We start from the raw sequence: 17,926 nt of genomic DNA on the forward strand, positions 1-17,926 counted from the left end.
TGAAGCTCTTTTAGTTTTAAACCTGATGTTTATAAGCTTATTAGTTTTTGCAACAGTCTGTAAATATACACGACTTTATAATAAAATGCACACATTTACCTTTTTCTAGACTAAACACAGGTATGATCCTAAGTTAAAAAAATATGAGGTTATCATGAGGTTGTTAAAATCGCAATTTATCAGTGGATGTTTGCTGGAACTACTTGTAAACAGCGTGTTTCCTGACGGACACACACAGCGTTGATACTGGTCAGGTAGAGACCTCTTATTATACATTGGTAGAGACCGGTCTCCAGTCAGCACCGCTGCAGACTCGCTGTTTGAGGGCTCGATAGCCCACTCACTCACACAGCACTTAATGTGGCGGACCCTCCGCGCGAACGCGCAAACGGAGGGGTAGGGTGTAGGGGCAGGGTGTAGGGGGCGAATATAATGTTAAGCAGCCTAAATCTATGCGTAAAAACCAAAAATAAAATAACACAGTAACTCTTGATGCACATATTCTACGTCAATGTTAGCCTACACAGTTGTTTTACAAAGACACCTCAAACTGAAGTAAGTAAACAGAAAGTGTGAGATAAATCATACAAATGGAAATAATAGTTACCCAAATAGTAGATTGAGGTCGTTGGTGTCTTAGATTTATATTCAGAATTGCATTCACATTTATAGCGACTTTTAAACACTCCCTGTTGTTGTCGGACTATGAATGAACGCTCCCAGTTTGCTCACTTCTGACAGGTCATTTCAGTGTTTTTAGTCAGGAAGGGTTCAGTTTTAATGATGAGCTTATGTTGAATAGAGAGAAGTGTTTTATATGATGAAATGCTTTGAGTATTCTCTCTCTGATTTGGTTGTCACTTCATTCATACATGTACAGTGGAGGAAGTAAGTATTTGATCTCTTGCCGATTTTGTAAGTTTACCCACTTACAAAGAAATACACATTTTTTTATTTCAATAGTAGATTTGTTTTACGAATGAGAGACAGAATATCAAAAATGATATCCAGAAATGCAGATAATATAAGAGATAGAAATTAATTTGCATTTAATTGTGTGATATAAGTATTTGATCCCCAATAATTCTGGCTCCCACAGACCGGTTACATAAGTCCTCTTCCTTTAAAAAAGTACTCCTAATATCAACTTCTAAGACACGCCTGACTGCAGCACGCGGAATGGGGCGTGGTCAGGTGTGGGCGGGGAATTAGACAAACAGCATCATCTGCTGGACAACTACAAGAAGTACAAATACAAATCTGCACTCGACTAAATATAATTTAAAAACTAAATATAAAAACTTCATACTATTTAAATGCATGAATGTATTTAAATATACCTTTTTATACCACATGTGCAATGTGGTATAAAAAGTCATATTTTCTATATTAGTGTATTTAAGTTCATTATTTAATATTTGTTTTAATTGATTATTCATTTTGTCAGTTCTGTGCATAGTCATATCTAGTCCATATATTTCAAATGATACATTGCACTGCATTTCATAGAATGATAGAAAAAGCATTTATTATTTACAACATTTATCATATAACAGAACAATCATTAAGATAACAGAACCGAAAAAGCAAATACAGTAAATATAAAAACCAAACCAAGTATATATATAAAAAAAAAATCTATACATCAGTGAAAGGCTTTGCTGATGCAAACATTCAACCGCGCTCTTCAAAACAGGCATGAACCTTAAGGTTTTCTTTATCAGTGCACTGCTCAAAAAACATTAAATAGTCAGACCCTAATTTGAACCTGAACATAAATGGATCCATCCTGTCTTCCCAGCTGTCTTCGTCCCTCAGGTTGCTGGCTTCACCAAGGTTATGGAGAGCTGCTTCTCTGTCCAGTGGGGCCATGGAAAGAATTTGTGGCAGGATGACTTTATCTCCCATTTTCTTTGCAGAGCACCACTGAGATGCCGCCATAGCATTACTTATAAAGGGGTGCTTCTCCTACAGGAAGAAGAGAAATAGTTTATGCATTGCTACTACACTGTACATTTACTATTCTTATAGTGCTGCTGCTGATTTGCAACAAGATGCTTTGAATGTGTAATTATGACGCACACAAACTTGCACATGCAACACTATCTAAATCAGTGGTACAAAATATTTTCAGCCATTTTCTACCAGTCGCTGCAGAAGAACAGAAGGAAGTGCTGTGAATTTCATGTAAGGTATAACAGATAGCATATCACATACTCCATCCTCCTCTTCAGAGCTGACAAGAATTTATTCTGCAGCCGTCTTTGCCAGTGGGTCCTTTTTCTGGAAGACACCAGATAAAAGGAATTACTACTGCATGGTAAAACAGTTGTACTTGCATCATGACAGATTGCCCCCTTGAATAAGAGGTGGAAGCAACAAACTGTATGGCTGTGGAGCACATCCATGGAGATTTTAAGTATTAAATTACAGTCTAGATACCCATCCAAAGTCGCTGCAGAATGCCATTTCCTTTACGACTTTACTTCTTTCGGGTGGGTCATCATGATTACTTACCCTGGGACTGTCTTCGCAATCTTTTGGTTGATCTTCTGCATTCGAATCTATCAGTGACAACAAGTGATATGGGAATTGTTAACAAACATAACTGGTTTATTGTTTAATTTAATTTAATTTATTTTTTTGCCCTCATAAGACATAAAAACAATACAATAAAAGATTCAAGATGACATATGCACAAAATGTGTCACGGTAAGAATACTTACGTCACGGGGAAGTTGTCAATGAGTAGCATGCACCACCATCTCCTTAAATGCTCCATGTCCAACTGTGCAAAAACAGATGCATATTAAAATGAAAAGGGAACACCACAAGGACTGATCAAAAGTGTATCTCTGTGGCCTACCTCACTGAAATCAAAAGCTGACTCCATCACAAAGTAGAGGGCATACTGTTCAAGAGTAAAAAAAACATTACACACTAATTGCAAAACTGTAAAGAAAAGATTGATAAATTCATCAGATGAGCCATACCATGAGCACAAACACCCCACAGTTGTTGGAGGCCCGTTGTCTTGGTATGCCCTATTTCATGAAGAAGGTGAGATTATATACATTATATACACAAATACACACACACAGTGTAGAAATCCAGGAATCAAATTAAATTAGTGTGCATCATAATTACTAACTTGAATGTCCTTTGCACAGAATTTTCTCCAGGGTCCAGGTGACACAAGCAGAGCAACTTGTCTAATGGGGGATAACACACAGCTGTTTAGACAAGGACATTCAAGAAAATTGAAAACTGGAACCGGAATAACTGGTTGAATATTGTCAAACTGGTGGAACCACCAACTTTTGAACAGTGCAGAACTGCAAAACCACCAACAGTGGAATAATGCCGAAAAGGTTGGCCAAGAGCTTGATTTTAAGGAAACAAACAGAAAAGAAAGCTTATAAATGGGTGGTAACAGAACATTCCCATTTTTTTGTTCAATAAAATGTCAATTTATGCTTGAGGTCATCTTTTAAATGTAAAACTGAACACAGAGCTATAGAAAAATGTAATACAAATATAAGAACAGAACCTTAAAACTGAACATAATTTCTGTGCTTAAAAACCTCAATGTTTCCATTTGGCTTTCATCACGGAAGCCAGTGCCATTTAGGGAATCTAAAAAAAAGATCTCCCTTTCTTGTGGCTTCATTATCTACAAAATAGTTACCACAGCAAATAGAACACACAATTACAACATTTGAGCTGAAATACTTATCTTAATTTTGAAATTACAGTAACAGTATAAGAAGATGTTATACTTTATTGATGAAATTAGTAATATTTTGTGTTTGGCTTGAAATACAGATAAGTAAATTCATATCAGTGACACATATTGTCCAATGCCCTGGGCGCCACACAGGAACCAGAATCCACCAGAAATCGTCTGCTTTATCCTTGTGAGAGATGGTAAAATGAATAGTTTACATTCAGTGATTCTCATATGATTCCAGAAAATATAATAATGTTAATACGCATAAGTAACGGGAGATGCTGTTCAGGATTCTGCAACATAGGTATAAACCAAGTGTGAACGACATAGCTGTTTGCCGAGAACACTTTGATGCCCTGTAAGACAGTTGTTATTTCAGTCCAGAAAAGATTATAAACAGAAGGGGATACATTTATATTGGAAAAGGTATGCAACTTCACTACCTGGTCATTTGCCAGCTTCTCTATGACCTTGAGGCAGCTGTTTAGGATCTGTAAAAGAAGAGGAAAATGGCAACATTGGCTACATTTGTACTGATAAAATAACAACACTTTGTCTATGCATTATTTCCATACTTACCATCCCTTCAACATCCTGTGGTCGTCCCAAAGTCCAAAAGTCAGTGCGTGTAAGGATCTGGTTGTTTACATAGGCAAGGCGTTCATCTGGGCTTCCTCTGCTGTCCAATACCTGTGAAAGCTGACAGATAGACACATTTAGAAAATTATTTTTAAAATCTCCATGGTGTGTTCTAGATTCAAACAGTCTATTCACCATATTTTCCTGTGTTTGAGTCAGCTTCCGACCCCAACAGGACTGGTGGGCCTTTACTGTATGAAGAGTCAGTTGTGGGTTCGTCGTCGTCAGTTGTGGGTTCGTCGTCTCTTTGCGAGGACCTTATCCTGAAGACACCTGTCCACATAATCAATTATGTGCTAAAAACAAGGGTTACACACAACCTTGTCCTTGTTGCAGTTCGGCCTCCCTCTGTGTAAATACATTGTTGACTATAGACACCCGGGTGTAAATAGCATCTGCCTAATGTTAGTTCAGTAAAACAATCAAAAAGCAGAACAGTTTACAAATTTCTGCTGAGCCAATCTAGGCTGGACTATGTTCACTAACAGTGGATAAATAACATTTGTCTCAGGGGTTCTCTGGTACCAATTGTTGTGGGCCGAGCAGTTTTTCAGTTCCAGTTCATCCGTGCTGTAACTGCATTAGCAGGATTCTCCATTTCTGCTTTCAGTTAAGTTCAGAATAGAGAGACTAGCAAGTATCCTGTCAGAGAAGTCCTACATTATGTGTTACAATAGTTTGCATTCATATTAGCATTATGTTATAGAAATGTATTAGTTCAAGGTGTAAACAGCTTTTGATTTAACAAGTTTAGCCCTGAGCCTGTTTTTCAGGTCTCAGGCTCGAAAATGACATTCCCAGAACAAATGACCATATCTTCCCTTCTAAAAGGGTTACATTAATAATATTTTTTCTCAAAGTAATGATAAACCTGTGAGTTGGATGTAGAAAAGTCAGAATCAATATAAATGTTTTTCATTTTAAAGAAAATTCAGATTGAACATAGTAAAAAACTGTAAATGATAGTGTCCGTCCAAAAATTCATTTTTACATATATGAAAACTACCCTTGGATGATGGTAAGGTAGACTAAAAGCTTTAGGAATCCAAAGTACAAATATACCCTGTATCAAGATTGATGCAAAACAAGTGACATGTGACCTTTTTAGAGAGGTTTAGCAAAAAAAACTCCACCTCTGAGGTGATTTGTGTGCAAATGGGGGTTTTACCGTTTCTCTGGGTCGATTTTGGTGATTGACATCTCTTTCTGACCGTTAGAGCCAATAGAATAGAAGGGAAATCTCCCCAAACACACACATGGTCAAACAAAAAGGTGGGGGCTTCGCGCGCGCAGTTTTGCACCAGAGTGAAGCTGTCTCTAGGTCTGACATCTCAAAACCGAAAAGCAGGTTTATTGCTCATGGATTATCAGAAATCATTTCAAGGGGACACAGACACATTGGATTAACCTATGGATTAACTTCAGCAGCGTTTTTATCGTTTTAATGCCATTGAAGACCACTTTTGACCAGACTACCACCAGTATTGGGTGTAACGCGTTACAAAGTAACGGAGTTACAGTAATATATAACTTTTTGCTGTAACGTAGTAATGTAACGCATTACTAATGAAATGTGGGTAATATATTACCCGTTACAATGCTCAGTAACGCAGTTACAACACATTTTAACCCGAAATTAAATGGTGTTTTGTTTTTTAAGAATGTACTAACATAGCGAGACATTCCGACACCGGACAAATTGTGCGGGTAGATTAGTAAACCTGGTGTTTACCCTTCAGGCTTCGCGTCGAGATCTTCGGGGAAGTTGAACGTTATGCAACCATTCAAAAAAGAGAACGTAGCGAAAAATACAAACAACAAATTGTGTCAGGTGCGCGTGACCTGCTCCGCTGCGCGTGCATCATTTCCAAAGTGCTTCCACAGCAGTGACACAGTGATCTGTGGATAATCATTTATACGAAAATGGTTAAAGCAACCATCACTAAACGCCAGCAACACTGCATCTACTGCAGACAGTAGCAACAGGTCAGATGCGGACATCACGTTACCCTCCGTTGTGGACACTAGCTTACTCCCGCCTGACTCGCAGCCCCGGAGCAGCAGTCTTCGTCGCCCGAAACTACGCCGCCCCTCTGCGGCCCGCAGGTGCCAGGTATATCTAAACAACTACCCGCCTGTACATTGGGGTAAGGCGGTCATTTTGCAGCTTGTGGTATAAAAATAGACAATGGCTAGAATATTCATGTGAAAATAGTACCATATTCTGACATGCCTGTAGAAATGTTGGGTCAAAAATAATGCATAACACAGATGCCTTCACCACGAATGGCTACAAAAATATCTCATATCCCAAGCTTATTATCAACGAGCTAATGTTGCAGCTGAAATGTTCGCCAGGTCACAAAGTCAACCTCACATGATGATGTGATACCAGTTTTCAAGCACAGTCTCTTCCCAGCGTATATGATGGGACCAAGGTGATGATGTAGTAGGCTACATGGTTTTAATAATACTTTTGCCTTTCAATGTTTGCCATTTCAAATCATGAGCATGGTTTAAATAATATTTGCCTTGATTTACAATATGTTAACATTCATTATAGTCCTTGACAGCGGTCTGTACTGCTGTATTAACAACGTGTCACATGTTAAGAATTTACAATCAGAATGGAGTATTCAACTAAGCCGTGTAATACAAGTTGTTAAAAGCCTTAAGGGCCTACACAGTTGTTATGCTATACCACATTGCCCTTCACTGGATGCATAATGAGCTGCACTAAACTACATTTTAGCATTTAAAATACCTAGCTATTCTTTTGCGGTTATTTTGGTGAAAGTAACTAAAAAGTAACTAAAGTAGTGTAACTCATTACATTTCAGAGACAGTAATATTGTAATGTAACTTATTACTTTCAAAAGAGAGTAATAAGTAATATGTAATATATTACATTTTGGAATTAACTTGCCCAACACTGACTACCACACAGGTGAGCCATGTTAGCGTTTTTAGCTACCTAGCGCCATATGTTTTGATGTCTGTTCTTGTTATTATCTACGAGAGTTCGTATAATGATAATGAAGGGTAGTCCTCGATTCTGTGTCTCCTCACGATGTGAAACGATGTGTTGTTGGATGTGCAAATATAAATAATAAGGTTTTGTGAGTGAATTTCGGTGCAGTCATCTGTGCATCAGAGGCTCAGCGTTAGCATTGTGGGGTTTAAAAAAAAAAAAGATCAGTTAGATGAGTTTCTTCCCGTTACATGGATATAAAACATTCATAGTTTATTAAATGAACATGCCCTCAGACACTGTTTCCTGCAAGATATTGCAGGAGGGCCCGATACCAGGGTCTCTCGGGCTTAACGGGATTAAGCATCAGACATGTGTGTTTGTGCTCTTTGTGTATGCATTTGGTACATACTAAACTGGTATCTTGCTCTTTTCAATAGTGATCAAAACCGGAAATATGACATTTCATCAAAAACAATGGATGCATCAATGAGAAGGTAGCGTTCATACCTTATTCTGACCGTCATAATGACTCCTTTACATAAGGTGTGGTAGTTCAAAACATGAGGCAGGGCTTAATTCATTTATTTCCATTCATTCACTCCTGACCTTTTTGGGGGCCCTATGCAAGATGCTTTTTGGGGGCCTAGTTTTTACAGTTTCTTAACTACAATGGGGGGATTCCGAAGCCTTTAAGATGATCTGTGGAGAGATGCATCAATCTGTTACACTTTAAGAGGAAAACAGGTTAATTTCACCATTATATTAAAAAAGGTAAACAATCAGGCTCCTCTACGTCAATAAATGCAAGAGATGCAGTATTTTCTCAACATTGTATCATTTACATTTTTCATCTTCCTCAGACGTCACTCATTGGGTGACAGCCCAACGATGATTTGGAATTTATTACCCCACAAACATTACATTACATTGCATTTAGCTTACGCTTTTATCCAAAGTGACTTACAATAAGTGCGTTCGACCAACAAGATACAAACTTGAAGAAAACAGAATCATATAAGTACATCAGGTTTCATAGAGCTAAAACATTTCAAGTGCTACTCAACTGGCTTTAGATAAGCCAGCCCTTTATACTGTACGTGCTTTGTTAGCAATTCTTTGTTAGTAATTGTATTGATCGAAGTGGAGTCGAAAGAGATGAGCTTTCAGTCTCCCCCGGAAGATGTGTAAGCTATCTGCTGTCCTGATTTCAATGGGGAGCTAATTCCACCATTTTGGAGCCAGGATAGCAAACCCACGTGTTTTTGCTGATGGGAACTTGGGTCCCCCTCGCAGTGCGGGTGCAGCGAGCCGTTTGGCTGATGCAGAGCGGAGTGCACGTGCTGGGGTGTACAGTTTAACCATGTCCTGGATGTAGGAAGGGCCAGATCCATTCGCAGCATGGTACGCAAGTACCATTGTCTTGAAGTGGATTCTAGCAGTTACCGGAAGCCAGTGAAGGGAGCGGAGGAGCGGAGTGGTGTGGGAGAATTTAGGAAGGTGGAAGACCAGACGAGCCGCTGCATTCTGGATGAGCTGCAGAGGTCGGATGGCACATGCAGGTAGACCAGCCAGGAGGGAGTTGCAGTAGTCTTGGCGTGAGATAACGAAAGCCTGGACTAGAACCTGCTTCGCTTTCTGGGTCAGCTGGGGACGTATCCTCCTGATGTTGTAAAGAGTGTATCTGCAGCAGCGGGTTGTAGCAGCGATGTTTGCAGTGAAGGACAGTTTGTTATAACACAAGTTTGAGTGGCCGTCATAGATAACCCCTATCGTAAATTCCTTCCATCATTCTCTCTTCCTATTGTCATAAAACCCCCTTCCAAAGACATCTCTTTATCACATATTTCCATGATATCCCAAGGATACAGCTGTTACATTTCATTAGGATTGCATTATATTAAGCTTTAATACCATAATTTCCATAACAATACCTTATTATGGCAGTCATAACATAATGCAACCGTATAACGTGTAATAACTACGTTGGTCCACAACTTGGGACGTAGTATTTCTACAAAAACGCCTCTGAAATTGTAGGATCCCTACGTCTTTTTTCACCATTCATTTCCAATGGCTGGCATCTATGTCACGTGATCTTCAAATTTCTCCCTGCAGAAAAAAAAAACATGGCAGACATTCGTTTTATTCTCGGTGGAAAATGCCTATTTTAAAGTTAGTTTGGCCATTAAAATGCGTTTTAATGTCATTTGATGCAAGAAATATGAGTTGTTATTTCAGATTATGTGTGCAGTGGATGTACATGATCTTTAGTTTGCTAGTTATTACGAAGATTACTTCAGGAAATTGGGTCCATTCAACGTTTTCGTTGTTACCAAGGTGGTTGCTAGGGACGCTGCTGTCGATATTATTTCTGTTATGTTGTGTAACTGTTTAATGGTGTTATCTTTATTGCTACCCCCTTCCCGTCAATTTATAGTGTTGGTACACAGCGCAAACGTATTAGTTTAACAAAATCCGCATCTAAAATTGTGGCATAGATACAGTACGTTATTTTCCCCTATGCAATTCTCCAACCCAGTCTCACATCTTACATCACATCGTCATAAACAAATACCGGAAACAGACCGAATTCTTTTTTTTAAAAATAAAATAATACTTTATTCCGAGTGTGCTTGCTTTTCTCTTTGAAAGTCATCACATAACGACATTGTAATACACGGTTCGGCTGCATTACATATTACATATCTGCCGTAGTTCTCTATTTATAGAGCCCTGCTGAGAAGACTTCTAGACAAACATCAGGAACTGCCGCCAAAACTGAAAACGTGACGTGGATCATAAATATATCAGCAATTAAACAATCTTCTTACATTTCTTTTCACACAATACGTCTCCTCGCAGTATCAACACTAATTTGGCTGACTTTTATATTTGAGAACACAGAATTATTAAATATAAAAGACAGAATTTGTGTGATTATACTAAATGATTTACAAATAAACACCACTGCACTGCTACCACTGTTACACGTGCTGATGTAATGCAAATGTTTCCAACTTGGGATCAATAAAGTCTCTACTGGGAATAGCCAATAACAAATAAATGTAACTTATTTTATTTTTGTTGTTCATTCATATCTTATTTTTCCTAGTTAACATTTATTTATTCATGCATATTTTTGTATCTCTCCAACTTTAAACGATAGTTTTGGTTTACTGTCCTATAGTATACATTGGATACTATAGGTATACACCCTATTGGCCACCGCCAACACCCTCACCACGGGGGCCCAAACAATTTTAGAACATGTTTAAGTAACCTTTCATCATTCATCAATAATTAACATTAATAGAACGTTATGTTGATAATGTACTCACTAAACTTACAATTCATTTAACTTATTTTCTTCCAAAAGTTAATTATCCAAAGCCTCTGTCCACCCCCTTCTATTTACATGTAATGGTTTGGTCCTGCCTCCAAACGCGGTGCAGCACCGCCGGCACTTTCTAGCAGAGAGTGAGAGCATGTTAGGAGCAGGGATGCTAGTACTTACGTGTGTGCCATGTCTCAACGACTAACAAAGTCATGTTTTCAAAAGAGAAAAGAAAGGAGAGAAAGACAAGAGAGAGGGACTAAAGGGCGACAGTATGTCACCCAGTTTTTCAAAGAAAAGGTGGGTGTGGTCTATGAGTGGTGGAAATGTGTCTGTTAGCTACGCGTAGTCCATTGTAAATAATAATTGTCATTGCAGAAGTCCCGAGATCACGTGATCGGGGATCGGAGCCGATCACGTGATTTTCAAAAGATCGGAATCGGGAGAAAAAAATCGGGGATCGGGATTTTTTAATTTATTTTTTATTTTTTAATAAATACTTTTTTTATTTTTTTTATTCAATGTTACAAAACAAAAATGACCATGTTCAAGTCTTAAAGTCATCCTGAGGCCTTAGTTTTGGTTTCAAATTACACAACATCATGTGTTGCTTCTTTGGGGCTTGTTTTCATAGACCTGGTTGCTTATTTCTCTCAAATTTGGCAACAGAGTGGGCAGGGCGCAGTGTCTAATTGTAGCAGTAAGCTAACGAGTACTGACAAGCTTGATTTTGTTTTGATCCAATGCTGCACAACTGAACTGATCCAATGCTGCTGTGAAAATAAGAAGCTATATCCATGTTGGATAGAATATCAAATTTCAATTATAAAAAAAATAACCTTAAGGGACAACTTGAATGCTTTTTTTCATTTTTTTCTCTTAATGCATTGCATAAAGATCGGATCGGGAAAAATCGGTATCGGCAAATTGTCAAAATCAAATGATCGGAATCGGATCGGGAGCAAAAAAAGGTGATCGGGACATCCCTAATTGTCATGTTTTTTTTTACTAAGCTGACATTAAGTAATGTTAATATCTATACAGGTTTTTAATTTCACTCCTCTTTTAGCTGACATTTAGTAAATGCAGGTAAATTTTTAGCAGCTATTCATGCTAAATCAGTTGTCCCTCCCCCTGGAGCCAGGACCAACAGATCCATCTCTAGACTTTGCAGCCCTGTCTCCCCATGAGTGTTATATTTTCACAGCTCAGTGGCAGTAAATGTTGTGCAGTTAGTATTGGACTACAAGATAGATGCAAGCCTGTACAGGTAGAGTTATTTAAAGCATAACTGAGTCGGTTGGGTTCTGGAGGTGTGGTTACAGCAATTGTGCTTGGTTGGCGTGGCCTGGGCCTGGTGGTGGGGCCCAATGTGATATATTTCCATGGGGCCCAAAATCCCTGGCGTGTATGGCCAGAGGGCAGGACCTATAACACATTTACCAATAGCATTGTGAGGCTGAGCAAAAGGACCTTTTGACTAAGTAAATGTTGTCTTTTAAAAAAATATTTACTGACTCTTTTAGGATAGCTTCAAGTAATGTACAATTAAAGTAAAATTACAACCGGGGGCCTTACAGGGTTAAGGGCTATTGTTTATTGTTATTTAATTTAAGATGTTTATTCTTAACCTATCATTGAATTTAAAAACTTTTATTTAAATGATGTGTGTGTGTCTCTGTATTCCTGATGATACACTGAGAGAATGAGCTCATAGGGCTGCTGATCACCATAAGCTAAACAGTCTGTATATTGCATTACATTTGTATAATGTAAGCTTCGTTGATGCTTTACCTGTAGGAATTTAAAAAAAACAGTTAGATATACTGAATATTATTTGATCTATTCTACCACTTAATCCCAAATAATGTAGAGGTTTGTTGTAGGTGCCTTAAATAAACCCTTATGTTCTAGTGAGATGTATTTTTATGTTCATATAATAGTGATTTCAATGCCACCCCAACATGATCACTGGTTCCATCCTGGCCACCCCACTGAAAATGTCCTGGCTCCGCCACTGCCCGACGGTCGGTTGTTATTGTCAATATTAATATAATAATGATTTATTTTTTAGTCACACTCGATTTCGCCGATTTTCTTGTTGCCCCAGCTGGTCGACACCTCTTTTAGCAGAAACAAAGGCTACATTAATGTATTAAATCGATGTTAATCCATGTACTGGATGTGGAATTAACGGACGTGACGTTGTGCGATTGCGTTGCCAGGCAACAGCTTCGGTTCATGTTAATTTACAAACTCTTCAACTAGAACCGTAGCTATATTTAAAAACATTTTAGAAGGCCTCACGAAATACTTTAATTTAAATTCAAATGTAAATGTGAAGGAATGTGTGTATTACAAAATACATCCGTCATAAACAATACGGGAAACAGACGTAGGCAAGATCCTCAGCTCGGTGATTCAATGGTTTAGCCGCAATGCACGTTGGGATATGGTGTTTATGCGATGTGAAATCCAAAAACATTTAAAAAATATATAATAATACTTTATTCCGAGTGTGCTTGCTTTTCTCTTTGAAAGTCATCACATAACGGCATTGTAATACACGGTTCGGCTGCATTAAATATTACATATCTGCCGTAGTTCTCTTTTTATAGAGCCCTGATGAGAAGACTTCTCTAACCCTTCTCTCAGATCAAGAACAACCAAAACTCAGTCTGTAGGTACTACGGGGTCTCCATGTCCATAATGTCGCCTGATTTCTGCCGTATCATGATTTCTGCGTCCTGTCTTGAATACTGGGACAGTTATGTTGCTGGTGCAGTGATGACCTATCCAAATGTTACGAAACATCCGGATTTTGATGGAACCATTACACTTTGCCGTTGCCAGACGTTTAAACTTTTCACGGGGGGGGAAAGTGACCATGCCTCCTTGCAAATCATGTCAGAATTTGTTTGGTTTGAGACCTAAACCATTTCCCTATGGCAACTTTGCTGAGGTTGAAACTAAGTGTGAGCAACTTGTTTAAAAATGATTCAAAAGTTAGGGAGCAAGTATGACCAAATCCTGAGAAGTTCACAGATGGCAACAGAGAGACGGCTGCAGAGAGGGTCAGGGCAGATCTCATGGAAAAGTTGCCCGATGGATTTACACAGGATATTCAATATAACACAGTTGTATCTGTGGACAACACAAACTTATCTCGTGCCCTCATTGGTCATGTGTGTGTTGGAGGAGGGGCTCTGTAAGGAAGTGGCAGATTTTTTCCGGTTGTGTATTTTCCAATTCTAGCGCACTCGAGCTGGTTTCTCCAAAATTACCTACCTTAAAGTGACCAGACAGATCTTTTTGGATATTAGTCACAAGAACTTAAACTTCAAACAAATTATCTCACTTTAATCCTGTGTTGTGAATTTATTTATGTGGAAATCAATATGTCATGCTTTATCTTTGCTACTTGTTATGTGTAACAGTAAATATATAAATGCAAATGTGTGTCAACTGTCTGAATGAAGCATGCAGGCAATGATGTATTGATCATGTCGTTAACAATGAATTCTAATAACGTACGCTAAGCTTCATACATTGTTTTGTTTTTTTCTCCTGCCACTTCAAGTGATTATTTGCTAGAGAATAATAAGTTATCCAATATCATCTCATCTATCCTTATTGTTATCTATGGTCAAGGTCAAAATCATACTAGACATCAAGTTGTAAACACACCGTTTTTTTGTTTTTTAAAAGTCTGACCATGCAAAATATTTGAAAATATCTCAAGACTTGAGATTCTCATTATGTAAAAAATTTGTTCAGCTTGCCAGTCTCAAACAATACAAATGTTGCTAGCCCTAAACTTCCTCTTTTAACTGGACAGTTTCCAACTAATTGAAGGGACATTTCTAATGTGGGACAGAAGAATCATTTATTTGATTCTCAAAACAGTTCATTGGGTTTAGTTTGACTTTTTCCCATGAATACCGAAAAAGTAAAGAGTTGAATCAACTATTAAAGGACAGTCCTCCGATTTAGCATAGACACTCTTATTACCTTAAAAGGTATCTGAAGTTATTATGTTTGAATCCAGAAAAAAGTTGACTAAAAGTTATAAGCACACTTATCACTATCACATTGAAAATAAGAATTAGGAAACTTCAATTCAAATCATTAATACTATGTCAAAGTTTAGTCACGTTGAAGTCGTAAACATATCTGCTGTTTAAGCTGACTGTGTTACAGAATGATGCTGTGAAAATGGAAACCGTATGCTATGCCATTTCTCCACATAAACATAACAGTCTGCAAAGAAACGGTTGTCTCCTCTGTGCTCCACTTCCTACTTGGCGCACCGGTAACTTTCTTGTGCGAACGAGAAACTAACAAAATACTTCCTCGTTCGCACAAAATACTATCTTGCGCGCACGAAATAGCATTTCGTGCGCACAAGATACTTTTTTTCCCCTCCATGAACCTTTAGGGCTCCGTAGTAAATCAAAATAAAACATAAATACAAATGTTTAGACAAACATTTGGGAGATATATTCTGATGTCTCTATCTTTGGTTTAACAGTAGAGCTTGTGCACAGTCAGCTCTGTAAGTATTATCAAAAAGTCCAAGAGAGCAGCACATGCAATGCTCCTTTGGAGGAGGCCAGACTTTTTATTGTTGTGTGAACTCTGTGAAATTTAGAATGACGTTCACTTTATCACATTTTTCGAATGTTTTTATGAGGACTTATGAGCTTCTTTTAATTTAAATGAACTCTGTTTGGCTGGATCACTATGAAATAGGAAATCTTTTTGTTCCTGATTCTATCTGCAAACGTCCAGAGAGAGGGCAAATTATTTGTTTTAAAAGGCCCAAGCAAAAAATAAAGTGTGTTATTTTAATGAATGATGTTTGACCACTGCAACAGTATTTCTGATGTCTTGTAACCAACAATGGTGTATTACACAACAAGTTTTTCAATTCAGTGGGCCTCAGTTGATGCCTCTGTTCCGCATCTGATGGACTTGGTCGGACTTGACCCTTTTACTCTTCAAGTTGCATAGTGAAAATTAGTAGGCTAGTAGTCTTACTGCCATTGTGGGCAGTGTCCGTCAAACAAAAAACGTAGAGCCAATCAGGAACTGAGAATTTACTCCAACTCACTTCCTTTTCAATCATACTCTCTCACACACATAACGATTCTTATGCACACACTCTATCATTCTGTTTTATACACATACATACAGGGGTTGAATTGGGATTTGATATGTGGGGGGGCTCTGTTTTAATGGTGCGAGGGGGGGGGGGGGGGAGCTCGGCGCTCAGCGGAGTCCGGGCGATGCTGCTCCTCCAAGGAAGAGACGGTCACTAAGCCGTAAAAACTATATCCGGTCGGTCACAGAGATCTGCTATTTTAAAGTGAAGTCAACACATATGAACCCTAAAAAGTTTTAACATATATATCGTTTTTATAAACATATGACAAATGTGCGAGGGTGATGACGTCAGAGCATCGTCCTATGTGCCGCGGCTTAGTCCCGGACAGCCTCGGCCCAATTTAACCCCTGCCTATATAGTCATTCACATTAACTATTATTACCTCTTTTATAAGCTATTCACTGCTATTCTGTTTTACATATATGACTATTGTTATTAACATGAAATACTATTCCCTCTTACATAGGTTATTATTCTCTTACATACATTGTTTACCGATTACACATACTACTATCCTCTTTCACATACACTATTATAATGTGCTATTAGATTATAGTTGTTTGTGAAAGACCATATTGGTGTGTGTACGAGAGTATGATGGTGCGTTTAAGAGATTTAGTTTTTGTGTGTGAGAGAGAATAGTTATTTATGTATGATAGTATGATAGTAAATGAAGGAAGGAATGACAGTGCGTTAAAGACGGAATGATACTGTGTGTGAAAGATTCTGGTGGTGTAATGATATTGTTTGTAAGACCAAGTATGAGTTGTGAGCTAGACGGCCTCTCATATTAGCGCCTCATGGCACAAAAACTCACACCCTACAAAGAACCATGGGATATACAGATAACCATATCTCTCTTCCTGTAGTGTCATAAAAACCCCTCCCAAAGACATCTGTTTACCACACATACATTTACATGACATCCCCAGGATACAGCTGTTACATTTCATTATGATTACACTGTATTAAGCTTCATCATTTCCATAACAATACCTTATTATGGCAGTGATAACATAATGTAACCGTATAAGGCGTGGTAGTTCCTAGAGCTTACGAGTTACACACATTGAAAATGGCATCTCTTTTTTGACAGATTCTTCACAGCATCTTTTTTTTGGGAAGGATCAACAAACCACCATTTTCACCGGAAGAGATTGTGACTGATGAGAAGATGTACGATGCGTTGAGCTACTGCTGCCCTCTGCCTTTTCAACTGAAGTCCTCTACCCAACTACCCAGACGGAGTCCATTCTCATGTGTGCTAGACATGGTAAGATTACAGTTTGTCAATCCTTCTATTTATATAGTTGCTTTTTCCCCTAAAATCATCCTGAAATATAAGAGTTTTATTCACATATTCAAACATGAAGTATGACACAGTGAATTACTTGTAGGGATTACAGCAGCTTGATACAATTTCTAAATTATTTTCAGATTGTTTTCCTGGAAGGGCGAGAGAACGAAAATGAAATAAAACAGAAGCTTCAAGACATCATCAGTGAACTCCATCTTAAAAGAGGCGTGTGGTGCAGTGGGTTGAGCGTTGGTGTTCGGATCAGGGGGTCAAACCCCACTGCAGTCAGCATGTCGTTGTGTCCCTGAGACACTTCACCCCAAATTGCTCCTGTGGGGATTGCCCACAGTATTGAGTATGTAAGTTGCTTTGGATAAAAGCGTCTAACAAGTGACATGTAATGTAATTAAAAAAGATGAACCTCTGGTCTCCTCCACCATTCTGCGGATTTTATCACGAAAGCTTTGGAGACAGGGCCTCAGTTGATGCTTCTGTTCCGCATCTGATCTGAATCAATTTTTATCTGATTTTATCTCGAAAGCTTCGGAGAGAGGGCCCTAGTTGACGCTCATGTTTTCGCTGTTTCCTCTTCTATTTGCATTGACACATCTTTTTTCATGCATCTTTTGCATTCATAAAATCTCCCTGCACGTCAGCTTGAGAAACAACAACACTCCCTGTCGGATGTAACAAACTGGTCGTGAACAGCAACGCAATGCAAATGAATTGTAAAAGGCAGAAAGAGAGGCATATGTGTTTCCATACTGAAATGAGTGGATAAATCA

The 17,926-nt window shown here is 38.4% G+C and overlaps 1 protein-coding gene and 1 long non-coding RNA gene across 3 annotated transcripts; one reads left to right on the forward strand and one right to left on the reverse strand.

Annotated features, from left to right (window-relative positions):
• Window positions 1-1,440: 1,440 nt before the first annotated feature.
• Window positions 1,441-6,215, reverse strand: LOC307022864 (uncharacterized protein). Of its 2 annotated transcripts, none has more exons than XM_079655767.1 (11): window positions 6,102-6,215; window positions 4,505-4,642; window positions 4,310-4,429; window positions 4,174-4,221; window positions 3,152-3,212; window positions 2,994-3,044; window positions 2,867-2,911; window positions 2,727-2,788; window positions 2,443-2,488; window positions 2,218-2,283; window positions 1,441-1,968 (listed from the first exon to the last, which is right to left on the reverse strand). In XM_079655767.1, the coding sequence occupies exons 4-10, from the start codon at window positions 4,179-4,181 to the stop codon at window positions 2,248-2,250; spliced, it is 309 nt and encodes a 102-aa protein (XP_079511893.1). In that variant the 5' UTR covers window positions 4,182-4,221; window positions 4,310-4,429; window positions 4,505-4,642; window positions 6,102-6,215; the 3' UTR covers window positions 1,441-1,968; window positions 2,218-2,247. The 2 variants fall into 2 exon arrangements, with proteins under 2 accessions (XP_079511893.1, XP_079511892.1); XM_079655766.1 differs by lacking the exon at window positions 2,443-2,488 and adding an exon at window positions 2,518-2,564.
• A 150-nt stretch (window positions 6,216-6,365) lies between these two features.
• LOC307022865 lies at window positions 6,366-17,848 on the forward strand. Its single transcript, XR_013803495.1, has 3 exons — window positions 6,366-6,482; window positions 16,941-17,117; window positions 17,282-17,848. It is a non-coding gene; the product is annotated as an uncharacterized lncRNA (long non-coding RNA).
• Window positions 17,849-17,926: the final 78 nt, after the last annotated feature.

Source organism: Notothenia rossii (assembly GCF_949606895.1).
Source record: "Notothenia rossii genome assembly, chromosome: 10".
Lineage (NCBI taxonomy): Eukaryota > Metazoa > Chordata > Actinopteri > Perciformes > Nototheniidae > Notothenia > Notothenia rossii.